This window comes from Poecilia latipinna, unplaced genomic scaffold (assembly GCF_001443285.1).
Source record: "Poecilia latipinna isolate Pla-1442-1.1 unplaced genomic scaffold, P_latipinna-1.0 Scaffold1356, whole genome shotgun sequence".
Classification (NCBI taxonomy): Eukaryota; Metazoa; Chordata; class Actinopteri; order Cyprinodontiformes; family Poeciliidae; genus Poecilia; species Poecilia latipinna.
Genome location: NW_015113972.1, coordinates 149,691 through 162,225, shown reverse-complemented (window position 1 = coordinate 162,225; position 12,535 = coordinate 149,691). Strand labels below are relative to the sequence as shown.

The 12,535-nt window shown below is 40.7% G+C and overlaps 1 protein-coding gene across 3 annotated transcripts in view; it reads right to left on the bottom strand.

Annotated features, from left to right (window-relative positions):
- Positions 1–660: 660 nt before the first annotated feature.
- farp2 (FERM, RhoGEF and pleckstrin domain protein 2) overlaps positions 661–12,535 on the bottom strand; it is a 43,538-nt gene continuing 31,663 nt past the window's right edge. The window contains exons 14-28 of one of the 3 annotated variants that reach the window (XM_015056122.1): positions 11,559–11,743; positions 10,701–10,790; positions 9,789–9,922; positions 9,616–9,697; positions 9,290–9,527; positions 8,363–8,493; positions 8,194–8,262; positions 8,022–8,111; positions 7,801–7,821; positions 6,056–6,138; positions 5,245–5,363; positions 4,891–5,054; positions 3,126–3,233; positions 2,881–3,032; positions 661–2,012 (exon numbers count right to left, since the gene is read on the bottom strand). In XM_015056122.1, the coding sequence (XP_014911608.1) occupies positions 1,919–2,012; positions 2,881–3,032; positions 3,126–3,233; positions 4,891–5,054; positions 5,245–5,363; positions 6,056–6,138; positions 7,801–7,821; positions 8,022–8,111; positions 8,194–8,262; positions 8,363–8,493; positions 9,290–9,527; positions 9,616–9,697; positions 9,789–9,922; positions 10,701–10,790; positions 11,559–11,743 (1,760 nt within the window). In that variant the 3' untranslated portion in view covers positions 661–1,918. The remainder of the gene's footprint in view (positions 2,013–2,880; positions 3,033–3,125; positions 3,234–4,890; positions 5,055–5,244; positions 5,364–6,055; positions 6,139–7,800; positions 7,822–8,021; positions 8,112–8,193; positions 8,263–8,362; positions 8,494–9,289; positions 9,528–9,615; positions 9,698–9,788; positions 9,923–10,700; positions 10,791–11,558; positions 11,744–12,535) is intronic. The other 2 variants (XM_015056124.1, XM_015056123.1) reach the window with 2 other exon arrangements.

Below are 12,535 nucleotides of genomic sequence, written 5' to 3'. Positions count from 1 at the left end.
ATCTTTTAGAGTGAATGTTGAGGAACTGTACACACAGATCAGGCTTGTCCTTGCAGGAGCTTCTGGACTTATGCTAAGCCTGATGCCAATGCTAGCAGAAAAGTTAAGAAACAAAGGGATTCAACTTTTCTGTCAGGTTCCACAAGTATTGTACTGAATACAGATCATGCCATAGAGAAGGTAGTCACCAAAGTTAAATTTGATATTTCTCCAAAAAAATATGAAGAGGTGATGCTGAAATGTCTTTCAGCTGCAAGAGAATCCAACAGTCTGCGTTCTGCATGTGGCAAACTCAATTCAGAAATACTCTATCCCAATGGTAAATTATATGTCTATGTCGGGATACAAATGGTTTTCCTGTAATGATGAGTCATTTCTCCACCATTACCACATTTAGATGTGCATTCACAAGGTTGATTGCCAGCACTAAGACCCTCCTCCAGGCTCTGATTGGTTGTTTTTGACTAGGTGTGATGCATTTGTTCAGAAGGCAATAGTGGCTCAGGGAGGAGGTGGAGCAGTTCAAGGATTATCTGTCTCATAACATACAGACAACATGGTAATTGCTTTAGCAAATATGTAAGAAAACATATTTTTTAAATAAAAATTACATACCTCAGCTTTCAGTCAAAAACCAAACAAGAAAAAAGCAACTCAAGAATCAGTCAAATTCAGTTTTATTTGTTATTTTTTCAGTGGAATAACATGAAGTCTACAAGAGGGCTTTCAGGAACACCGCTGATGACAATAAATAGGTGAGACACACTGTTGGTTACCTGGGCAACAGGTTCATACACATGCAGAAATGACTACCGGGCAGGAGATGGCCTCCGTCACATTCTTCTGAGGCCCCAGAGGCGGAGGTATAAGAGTACATGGATAGTACCTCCCCTCCTCACACACACGCACACACAGAGGATAAAGATTCCAGTCTTCACAGAAAATATATAAACCAAACAATACCATTATTTCTCTTACCAAACTAAATCAGCTGTTCAGTCAGTCGTACCTCCTTTAAATCAACTCCTGTTTATCTAAAACAGCCTGATAAGAGGAGCTCAACATGTTCTTCAGCTTTATTAAAGGGAAAACCTTCACTCTTAGATAACCCTGCACAGTATGCTGCTGACAGGTTATCCCTATGTAAACTAAAACAGGATAGATTTCATTAGTCGACAGCTCAGAGAGAAATATAGCACCCAATTGACAATAATGCAGCTTAATCTGGGGCATAAAACAGAACATCTACCCTGTAAACAACTGAAACTGTTATTCTGTTAAGAAGCAGACACACTTAATGTATCCTCCTATTTCCAGCAATACTAGTTGCTCAGTCTGAGTCAGCAGAGCAGCAACCTCCAAACCTCTCGTCCCCGATGACAAATTGTTCGACATGACTTTGACTTTCTGCTCGCCCTCAAACACGTCTTAGCTCACCCTGAAATACAACGCAGAGCACATCCTAGCTGCACCTTCATGTCCCACATGCCGCGCTTCATCCGCATCCCAAACATGTACCAAGTAAAGCTTCAATCTTCACGCGTGATGACCTTTCAAAAGCAGAAAACTTAAGCCCTTTGAAATGAGGCTGGTCCCATAAAACTGGATTTACCTTCAGTTTGCGTGAAATAATCAAACTGGGCACTACACATGCAAAAAAAGGGGAAAAAAAGTCACAAAAATAGATCATAATGTATACATCTCCCTTTCATTATATCCCTTATACTGAGATGTTTGTTATTATTTATATACCTAATAGGAAAACAAAAATGCACACATATTAGAAAGAAGCTGAGAACATAAACACTCAATCTGGCAGCATCTTTCAGTCTCCAATTGTTATTCTTCAAAAACTGAACTTAGAAATAATAATGTGATTTTTCCCAGAGGCCCAGCCTCAGGATGCATAATGCTTCATTTAGCTTCCATTGATCTCCCCGGGACCACCTTTAGGTATGAGCAGGCTGATCCGGCCTGTGGTGCTCGCCGCACTCTTGATCACCTCCATCCATCTGAATAAAAACAAAAAAGGAACACAGACATATTTTATCTCTACTGCTACTGAAGATGGGAAAACAGTGTGGTGCAAAAGTATTCACGTCCCGATTTCACATTTACGAGGTCTCTGATGGTTTCAAAGACTGAAATTTAAGACTTTTTAAGACCATTATGAATGAAATTTAAGCCATTTTCCACAACAAAAATGTAGTGGCAAGGTTTTTTTTGCACAGATTGCACCTCTCATCATACAGGTTTGCTACGGCAAAGACTAATGTTGTCCAGCCAACTGCTGATAAATTAACTTACCCATGATAGACACTAAAAAATTAGCTATGTAACTAGCAAGGGTTTATTAGCAGCTATGTGGAGGCAGCCGCAACCGCCTGAAGTCACAGAATGTGGCAAAGATGTCTCCACGTGACTCAAACTTTTGTCTTACAGGAAAGTTTAACGAGAAAAATAAACTATAACATTAAATAGTCCACAGCAAAATTTAAGACCAGTGATTAATGTATTTAAGGCCAACTTGCATGATTTCTAATTAAGTTAAGATATTTTAAGACCATTATGACTGGAATTTAAAACCTTTTTCATGATAGAAATGTACAAAGGCAAACTGGATATTTTAAATAGTAGGAACACCAAACTTTTGGGCACAGAATGAACTTAAGACATTTCAAGGCCTTAATTTCAGATGTTTAGATTTAAGACTTTTTGAGGATGTGAAGATACCCCGATTTAACTGGGATGTTTTTCCCTAGATGTTTTCTTGGGCTTCTTTGTTTTGATTTGTGTCATAAAATACCAGCAAAAGGCCTTATTGTTGCGGTGGTAACTGTAAACACGTCCGATGTAAGCGAAACGAACCAGACGACGAACCTCTCAAAGGTGTACTCGCTCTCAGCTCTGAAGAAGTAAACGTGCGACTTGAACTGCAGCTTGAAGACGTACTCCTTGTGAATGCTGTCCGACTCGTCGGGGGTGCTGACCGTGTAGCCGAGCAGCGGCAGGCTGGCCAGAGGGAAGTCGTCCTGCGGCAAAGATAAAAGTGATTTTTTTGTTTGTTTGTCTGTTTTCGTGTGGCTGGAGCAGCACATGCAGAATCGGAGGATGTTCCGGCCCACCTGGTGGGTCTTGTAGAAGAACAAGCAGAAGTTGGTGAAGACGACCCAGAGTTTCTGCCAGCCGTTGCTGTTCTTAAACTTCCTCAGTAGGTAGCCTGACAGCTGGTTCTAACACAGAAACAGAAAGATGCTCAGATGCTGGCAGCTGGATTTATGGTTTATTATAAATGTATAGATCTGTGTCACTTAGGGTGATGAAAGGGTTTTACTGCATGCTGTGATTTTTAAATGAAGAAATGATTTAGGAACATGAGTCCCCATGGTGAAGTTTGCTTCATGCACATGAAAAACAACCGGCTAAGCTACAGAGTTTGGTTATTTTCTGGAAAATAAACTTAAATGCACATGAATTGAATGATTTCACTTTACAATCTATGTGTAAAATCAGGAACTTAGTTATTCAAAATGTGCTAAAATAGAATAAAGGATATCTGTAAACATTTCTATAAGAAATGTTAGCATTTATATAAGACATTTTCATAATCTAGTCTCCAGGGTTTTCAGATAAAAAACCTACAGCTCCCTCTACTATAAACTGGAACCCTTAATAAAGATTTGTATACAACAATATAAATTAACGGTCGCTATGGAGACCTGGTGACCTCCAATTTGCCAACTTTTGGGGCGTATCAATTATTGCTCTGACTGTAGATATTGGCATATCCAGGTGATTAGCTATTTTCTTTAAGACATTTACTGATTTATGAAAATCTGCTCTATTAGAATGATATGTGCTCTTGTTTGTCCCATTTTGTAGAGTAATAAAGAAAAAAGATTAAAAGCTTCCAAACACAGATCAACCTAAAACAGTGAAGCATACATTACAAAACATCTCTTTGTTTCATTTAATTTATTGGGATTTTCAACAGTACCAATAATTGTGGTGATTTTGTAAAAGAAAATGGAAATAAAACCCTTCTTTTAAAATTGAATAATTCGTTTTTTCATTTTTGTCTTTACTGCAATAAAAAAAAAAATATCAGTAATATTTTTTCAGAGTTATTCTAAGATTAATCTTTGGTGGATGTGGCATAACTATACACATTTTAAAAAGCTCATTATCTTTTATTTGAATTGACTTAACACTTTTTGGTACTAATAGACATTTTTTTCAAATGAAATGTTTTCCCTATTATTACTCAGAGAGTTTGCAGGTCGTCCTTTTCTAATTTTCTGTATGTTCACAGCTGATTTTGTGTGACTTTTGCCAGGTCACTGTCCCACTAAAGCTCCTGGTTCTGGTACCTGATTCATGCGCAGGTAATCAGTGAGAGAGAGGTTCTGGTTTCTGTACCAGCAAACATGGGTGATGGTGTTTGGTCTTTGTCCCTGACCGAGGAGATAGCGAGGAGGAAGCTCCGGCGACACAGCCGGGGAGCCGAAGACTGGAAGTGTGAGAGAGAGAAGAGAAGAAAGGGTGCAGAGAAAAGGTTTAGCGTGTTAGTTTAGATAAGGAAGTTGGCAGGAAATGCGAGTTAGGGTAAGTCCAGATCTGTGGAGTGAAAACTCGTCAGACGATGTTTTCTGGCATGCACGATAATGAAAGGGAGCAGAAGATGATACATCTGTTAGGATACATGGAGGAACCAGGAAGACAGAGGGGGGAAAGGAGGGGAAAAAAATTAAAACAATTAAAATGCTTTAAAGAAAAGATGAAAGACTCGTATCCAGACGGAAGACGCTGCTCTTTCCACAGGTCCAGTGAGGAAGTGTGTGTGAAACAGCGTGTGTTTTAGTGTGTCTGCGTTCCAGGAGGAGGTTGTACCTCCACGGCCAGGCTGTGATCTGACATAGACACACTGGTGTTGCGGTGCCAGCACACATGCATGGTTGTGTTGGCACGGTGATGCGTCTGCTTGTCGAGGGAAGTTCGAGAGGAGTTCATGTCGTCCTCCGACTCCTGCTCCAGAGAAACCTCATCAGATGATCCTGAGGGGGAGGAGGAAGAGGAAGGAGGAGGGGAGGATAACAGGAAGTTGTGTGGAGGAGAAGGGGATTTACTTCTGACTTACTTGCGTTTTAGATTTAATAACTGGACGGAAAAACAAAAACCTATCCAAAATAGACAAGCGGCTTTATGTGGGGATGTGGAGGCGGTGAGGGCGTTGGGAAGCCTTACTGTTGGAGTGATCGTTGAGGCCGGTGCTGAGGAAGACGCCAGATTTCTCCTGAGACTTCTTAGCCAGATCGATGGCCAGGTTCAGATCCTCGATCCATTTCCCCATCTCCACCTTAGAGCTGATATCACAAACAAAAACAAACATCATGAGATGGCCATTAGGCAAAAAAAAAAAGAAAAAAAAAAAAGAGTTTGGGTCAGAGTGTAGAAAAAAGAAAATAAATCAGCTTTCAGTGATGTGTACAAATCCTGACAAGAAAACTGGATTAACTGAGCCTTCATGAGTAAAGAGATTAATTCACCAACGGAGTTGTTGTCTTTAATTGTTTCTTGAGTTCCTGCCAACTTCCTTGTTCCTTGTTGATAATATCAGACAACAAATAAGCTAATCAGCATGTCTTCATTGGAAAAAGATCAGCACTGGAGCACGAACTGAGCATTAAAACCCCAAACAGTTCTGATTTCTGCCTGCTTCAGGTTCTGTGAAAGTTTGAGCTGCTTTTACTAAATACTAACTTTTTGTTTTGTATTAATATCACATAGCAAATTAATAACAGAAACAAGAACAGGGTCGTATGGAATCACATTTCTGAACTTTAGTTTGAGCTTAAGAAAAAACGCTACTGATCCAACTTCCTGTTTTTAAACTGGTCGTATTTGAATAAATTAAGGCCTGATGCCGAGTTGGCTTGAAAAAATGTTTTTTTTGCTTTTTTTTTTTTTTTTTTTTTTTATACAAGATTCAGGATTTAGTAAAGTTGAAGTTTCCTCCAATGCATCTTCAAATGTAAATAGTTCTCAGGCTCTTCACCTGGCAGCCACCACGATGGTCCTCTGAGCAGAGTAAATGGTGAAGCAGTGGGGCACTGACCATTCGTTCTCACTTTCCTCAACCTGTGGGAGAACATTCACAAATAAACAAGAGTTAAATGGATCAAGCAGTGACTAGCTTCTATTATTGTGAGGGATTTAGCACGAGTGAAAACAGGAAGGGGGGAAACACAAGACAAAAGTCTGATTGTAACACAGAGCAGCAGAATCCATCATCAGGAGGTAATGTTTGTGTATTACGTTTTTTGTTGGGTGACCTTATTTTATTATACCTCAGTTAAAATCATCAGAAGAAGCAGAAAATACACATAAACAACTTTTGTTCTTATTTCTATACAAACTAAAATACTGATCATTAAAACGTTGCAGTGGTTTAGAAACTGTTCATTACAAATTTGTTTTTACTGTGATTTAACTGAGATATCTTAGCATTATCTTTTCCCCATCATTTTATGAGCTGACGTAACTCTAATTGTGTATTTACTCTCCAAATAAACCCATAAAAGTAGTAATCAGGTAATAAGCAATGATGTCATTTCAAACAGATAAAAGGATCAATCAAGTGACTAAATAAAAAAACTAAATCTAAACTGCCCAGGTTACAGATGTATATAAACACAAAAACAGGAAGGTAAGGATCACTGCCTTCAGTGTCAAGTAATGACACTTTTACTTGTTTTAAAGGGGCAGTAAAATGTATTTTCCAGATGCATAGTGCCATTTTATAGCACAGTTGTATAACTATGACGCCTTCACAATTATAAAAATGCCAATTACATCAAATATGACTATAAAGAAATTTGACTTTGTAATTTAGCACCTTGAAATTGTTGAAGTCATCACAACATGGCTCCTCCATTAACAGTATAACATTGTACCAGTTTTTCCTCTGAGAAGTAGCTCATATAATGAAATCAGCAGACACACAGTTCCACCAGGTGTTTGCTAATTGTTGCTGGCTAGTCTGAAGGAGCCGAGTGGGGGAGTCGTGTGGGAGGGCTGCTCTGTGAGGCAGAAGCTCAGCTTAAAAACTGCAGGGCTAGCTCCAAGTAGGCATTTTGCACAGATGAATGGTTGCTGTTACGACTGGCTCAAGGTCATAACGGATACGGGAGACCATGCAGAGGTTAAAGTGCAAAAAATGAATATTTCTTAACAAAAACTACAATGGATTGTGGAAGTCAGTGTCAGAGGCGTAATGCAAAAGCTTGGATGTGTTGTATGAGTGCATAAGAAAGAGTTGAGGTGGAAAAACAAACTCAAATGTGCATGAGAGCTGAGGCCTGGCATCCGAGCAACACAAGTGACAAGAGGCAGAGTGGACGCCAAAGGCGACCCCGAAGGTGGAGACGGCCAGGTTTAAATATTCTGTGCTCCAAATTAACAGATCAGCAGCACCTATAAAGAGGATGAGCACAAAGGCAGATAAAAACATCTGCAGCCCAGCCCATAAGGCACAGGGCTGTTACAGTTGTCACGGGAGAGTAAAGGATTTCTCAAACATGCAGGAAATAATGTAGGCAACACTCCAGGCATGTTAATGATGAGGGAATAGCATTACATGATGTAAAGCACAGAAAAGTTAATTTTACATAATACTGCCCCTTTAAGTTGATGCATAAACTTAACGAATTTGACATTGGTGTGTCTGCAGCAATCTGCTAAAAATACTTTTTATTTAGTCTACATGGGGGAAGCAGGGCTGGTCTGGCAGAGCTCACTTACCGGTGCATCCAGCACTATGAGCTGCAGCCAGGAGTGAAACAGAAACATGCAGAGTTAGGAGACCCACACTCCTCCGTTCTGGAGCTCTGTCCTAAAACCCTAGTGCTAACTGAAACGCCATCAGGAGACACTGTTCCTCCGCAGACTGGCGCCTATGCGTGTGTGTGCATGAAGGTAATAAAGGTAGAAAAAGTTGAGAGAATTTTGTCTTTCAGACTCACAATCATGCCGTGAAGTGGCAGCTGTCCATGTACTTTGAACTGATTGGTTGCCGTGACACCTTTGCTGGTGTAGAGGAGCATGTCTGAGAACTGAAAAGAAAATAACCCGAGCATTAATGGCTGATTGTTGGCTTGATTAGCAAGCTGAAGGAGGAGTCTTCTCTGGACCCACCAGGAAGAACATTCTCTGCTGCAGTCCCTTCTTGGTGAGTTTGTACAGACAGCCCTCTCGGATGAACTCCTGCAAACAGAGAGGCAGACAGAGGACATCTTTGTTTTTCTCTCCGTCTCTGTTGGTGTCTCTGCTCCCCCTGCCATCTGCTCGGCGTCGGTGCACTCACCCGGCCCGGAGCAGTCAGGTTCTCGATCCCGATCAGGTCTCTCTGCAGCTCCGTCAGCTTCTGGAAGTTCTCCAGCCGGATGAGGCTGCTCTGGAGTTGGGTGGCTATCTCCGCTACTTCCTTCAACGCTTCTGCAAGGGAAGAGGGAGAACATCAAAACAAGCCACGCATCGCGCCACCGAGGAGTTACGATTACGTTTCACAGACAGTGTCAGATGGTGCTTCTCAACACGACATTCATTAAATTAAACTTGACAAATGTTTCTTTTTATTTTTGTTACGACTAATAAAGTTTTTAAAAATCAATTCCAGTGTGGTCTGAGACTGTGGAAAAGAAAGCTTCACACTGTCAGAAAAACAGAGTTAGAAAAGGAGTCGTCGTGCCAGCACAAACCAAACTTCACTCTGCCTTTTCAAATTGATTCTACTTACAGTTCCCAGTCACTTATACACTTGCAGTTCCTTTTCTTTGAATCCAATGTTAAGAAAATACTTGTTTTTAACAAATATCACTGAAGCAGTTGTGCTGCTTTCCCCCAGTTTGGACACTTTATCTTAATGGTCCACAAGTATTGTTTTTTTTTTTTTTTTCTCCCATTGAGGTTGCAGTTTGTTTGCTCGTTAAATTTATTTGCTTTGTACAAAAACTAAAAATCAAACAAATAAATGACAAAAAAAAGACTGAATAGTTTTTAAGTAGTAACATTTACACTTAAACGATTTATTATACTTATTTTATGGGAACTGCAAAAGGTTGTAGTAATGTACAAAATCTATAAAAATCATGTTTTATGATATTTTAAAGTCTCTTTAGTATCTTAAGGCTTTTTGTCAAAAAGACACGGATTAGCTGACCTTCCTTTCAAACCGGAGCGCCTTGTTAAATGGATCCGTGCTCTACAGGGTGATGAGATGTGGAACATTTACCCTTACAGTCTTCATAATCACGGTGAGCAGGAGAGTAGTGCTTGCAGAGTCTCTCCAGGATGAGCTTGTAGTGCATGAGGCGCTGGATGGGTTTGAGCAGGAAGGTGTTCAGCGGCAGGTAGCACACCTTCTGCAGCTCAAACTCTTTGTAGACCGTCTCCAGCTTCTTTATCCTCTTGGAGGCTTTCTCTAGCTCCGTCAGCACCTCGTCGTGCTTCTGCAGGTAGCTGGTGAATTCCTTAGGGCAGAATCGTTAATGGAACAATGTGTTTGATAACCATCCGAAGAACCGAAGTCGGTACTTTAAAAGCTAAAGGCATCCGTACCTTAAGAGCACACATGTTCTTCAGCATCACGTCACCGATCCTCTGGTAGTCACCTTTGACGTGAGCGTTCGATCGCCCCTCCCTGTCCAAACAAAAGCAAGTTTAATCGTCATCACCGCGTCGACAGGCAGGAGTCGCTGATGAACTGCGGAAACGGAGCAATGGAGACGTACCAGAGAGCCAGCCTCTGGTCTAACTCCTTCAGAAATCCTCGGTGGAACTCGTAGATGGGGTCGATGGTGGAGAAGAGGAGCGTCATGAGGCCCTCGGGCATGGCGTTCTCTTTGATCACAGCGCTGCGGAACCACTGCGACAAACAACCCGCCATTACACAGAAGACACTGAAGATATGCAACATGTTTTAAAGAAAAATAAATCACTAAAAATGTTGACCAATTCTTGAAAAATTCTTTTGATTACTACTAGACACCAATTTGTCTGAGTGTGATTATTACAAGATATAAAATGTAGAAAGTTTTCTTTAGCTTTGAAAGATGCAGCTAGAAGTTTGAGCCATTTGACAGAATTATGTTGGGAAAAATCAAGGCGAAGTTTTCAAATTGAAGAACACACCAGCTGCTGAGCACGGTGGTGGCAGCATAATTCTGTGGGTTTATTTAGCTGCCAGTCGTGCTGACGCTTTGCACAAACAGGGCAGAATATTGAAAGGAAGAGGAATCCTTACAAATCCTTAAACTCTACTTAACAAGACAATAATCCCAAACACAAATCAGAATCATTTCTGTTCTGATATGAAAAGATATTGAATGTCTTTCCAAAACCTTGTTGATAGAAACAAAAAGTTAGTGATTTATTCAAATTTGTGTGTGTGTGTGTGTGTGTATTATGTGCTAATCTGGATAAAAATAAACAGATTTGTATTTGTGCACTTAATTCTTGTTTCTAAAACTGACAGAAGTTATTTGTTGTGTTATCATTTCATCCTGGATAAAAAAATAGACCAAATATTTACTTAAAAGCCCAACATGATAATGACATTCATACCAATACTGAATGACTGTAAAACTTTAACTCTGCTACAAAACAAAATGAGTGTCTTTTTGTTTTTTGGTTCTCTAACTCACCACGGTGATGACCTCAAGGTCTTTCAAGTACGTTCGCTCTGTGGTCAGAATCTCTTTGGCAATGAAGTAGGCCTTGTCGGTGGGATATCGCTGGAGGAAGAAAGGGGGCTTTATTGTAAAAAGACAAACAAAACTGATCCCAAAAAAAGGAAGTCCAAAGAGAAAGTCAAATCCTCCAACAACCTTCCTTTAATAAAAACCTGAGGAATACAGTGCCTTGCAAGAGTACTGATGCAGAGAGGGGAACTTAAGCTGTTTGGCTTACATGTAAAACACTGAATGCACCATCTACAAGGTGAAACACGGTAGTGGCAGAATCATGCTGAGGGCAGACAGGGTGATACTATAAAAAAAACCTGTTCTGTGCAACAACCCAAAACATACAGCCAGGGATACAATGGAATAGTTTAGATCAAACACATTCATGTGTTTGAGTGGCCTAGTCAAAGTCCAGATTTTGATTCAACAGGACAATGTTGACTCAAGAACATAGTCAGAATATCTAATCTGATTCAGGTTGGGCTGCTTGCTAAGAAAATTGACAGAGATGCCTCCCTAAAGTCCTGTAGCTGCAACCAACAACGAACCATCGACTCATGCGGGTGCACACCACACTTCTGAGATTTTTAATTGTTTAAAAAAATAAATAAATAAAATCATGTTTCAAATTCTTTCAGTTCTTGATTATTTAAATCTTTGACTAGAATTAAGAAGGGTCCCAATCAAAATAGAGACAAAAAATATTTTTTTGGTTGAATACTTTTACAGGGCACTATATGTGAATCGGCTTTAAATGTTTGAATTTTTGAGGCAGGTGGGGGGCGGGGGGTTTGGAAGGGTGGCATGCAAGCAGTGTACCTTCCTCCTGCCCTCCTCCTCCTCCTCTAGCCTGGCAGTGCTGCCCACCTCACTCAGGATGGGGCTCTGCAGCGGAGACGGGGCCTGGCTGGGCAGGCTGAGGGTCGACATCTGGAAGGAAGGCGACAGGCTGAGGGGACCCTTGGAGGTGAGGGGCGAGAGCTGAGGATTGTCCATTACTGAATCTACGAATGGAAGAGGGAGAGTCAAATTAAAAAAAGGCAAAAAATAAAAAATAAAAAAATGGGTGGTTTGATTTTTCAGGTGTCCCAAGTGATGGGAACGTGGTGAGAAAGGCACAAACATGTTCTTAAGTGGGGAGGGGTCTTAATCTGTGCATGCAGAGGAACTAATCCCATATATTAGACTGTATTTTGTCACATAAGCAACACTAAACCTTCACTTAACCTGGTTCCCTCTTTTTGTTTCTGTGAAAACACAGCTGAACATTACAAACAAATCGCAAGCCTAATCTCTCACACAAATACTGGCAGCTCATGAAAGAATAGCTGCAAATGAGACTGCAGTAAGTATGGGTTCCCACACTCTTTAAATCCTGGTCATACGTTTTCCAAATCCCACTAAAACAAAAAGAAATAAGGCTAAATGATAAACAAGCCTTCCTCCCTCCACTGCTTCTGTTAGCTTCTCAGCAGACAAAACCTGACCCATCCCGTTCTAACAGCGGAGTCACCACAGCTGCTCTTCCACTTATGAAATGCAGGGGTGGAGGGAAGACGGACAAGAGGGAAAAAAAAAAAAAAAAAAAAGCAAAAAAAAAAAAAAAAAAAAACCACGGGACTCGCTATTCGACCCGGAAATAATTGCTCAAGTGAAAACTTATCAGGAATGTGGCTTCTCTGCGGGACAAATAGGTTGTTTATGGTGGATGTGGAGCGCCCCACAGGGACCGACACAGAGAGGAGGGGGAGGACAACGCATATCTGACTCGTCAGAAAGAGAGATGGGGGGGGGGG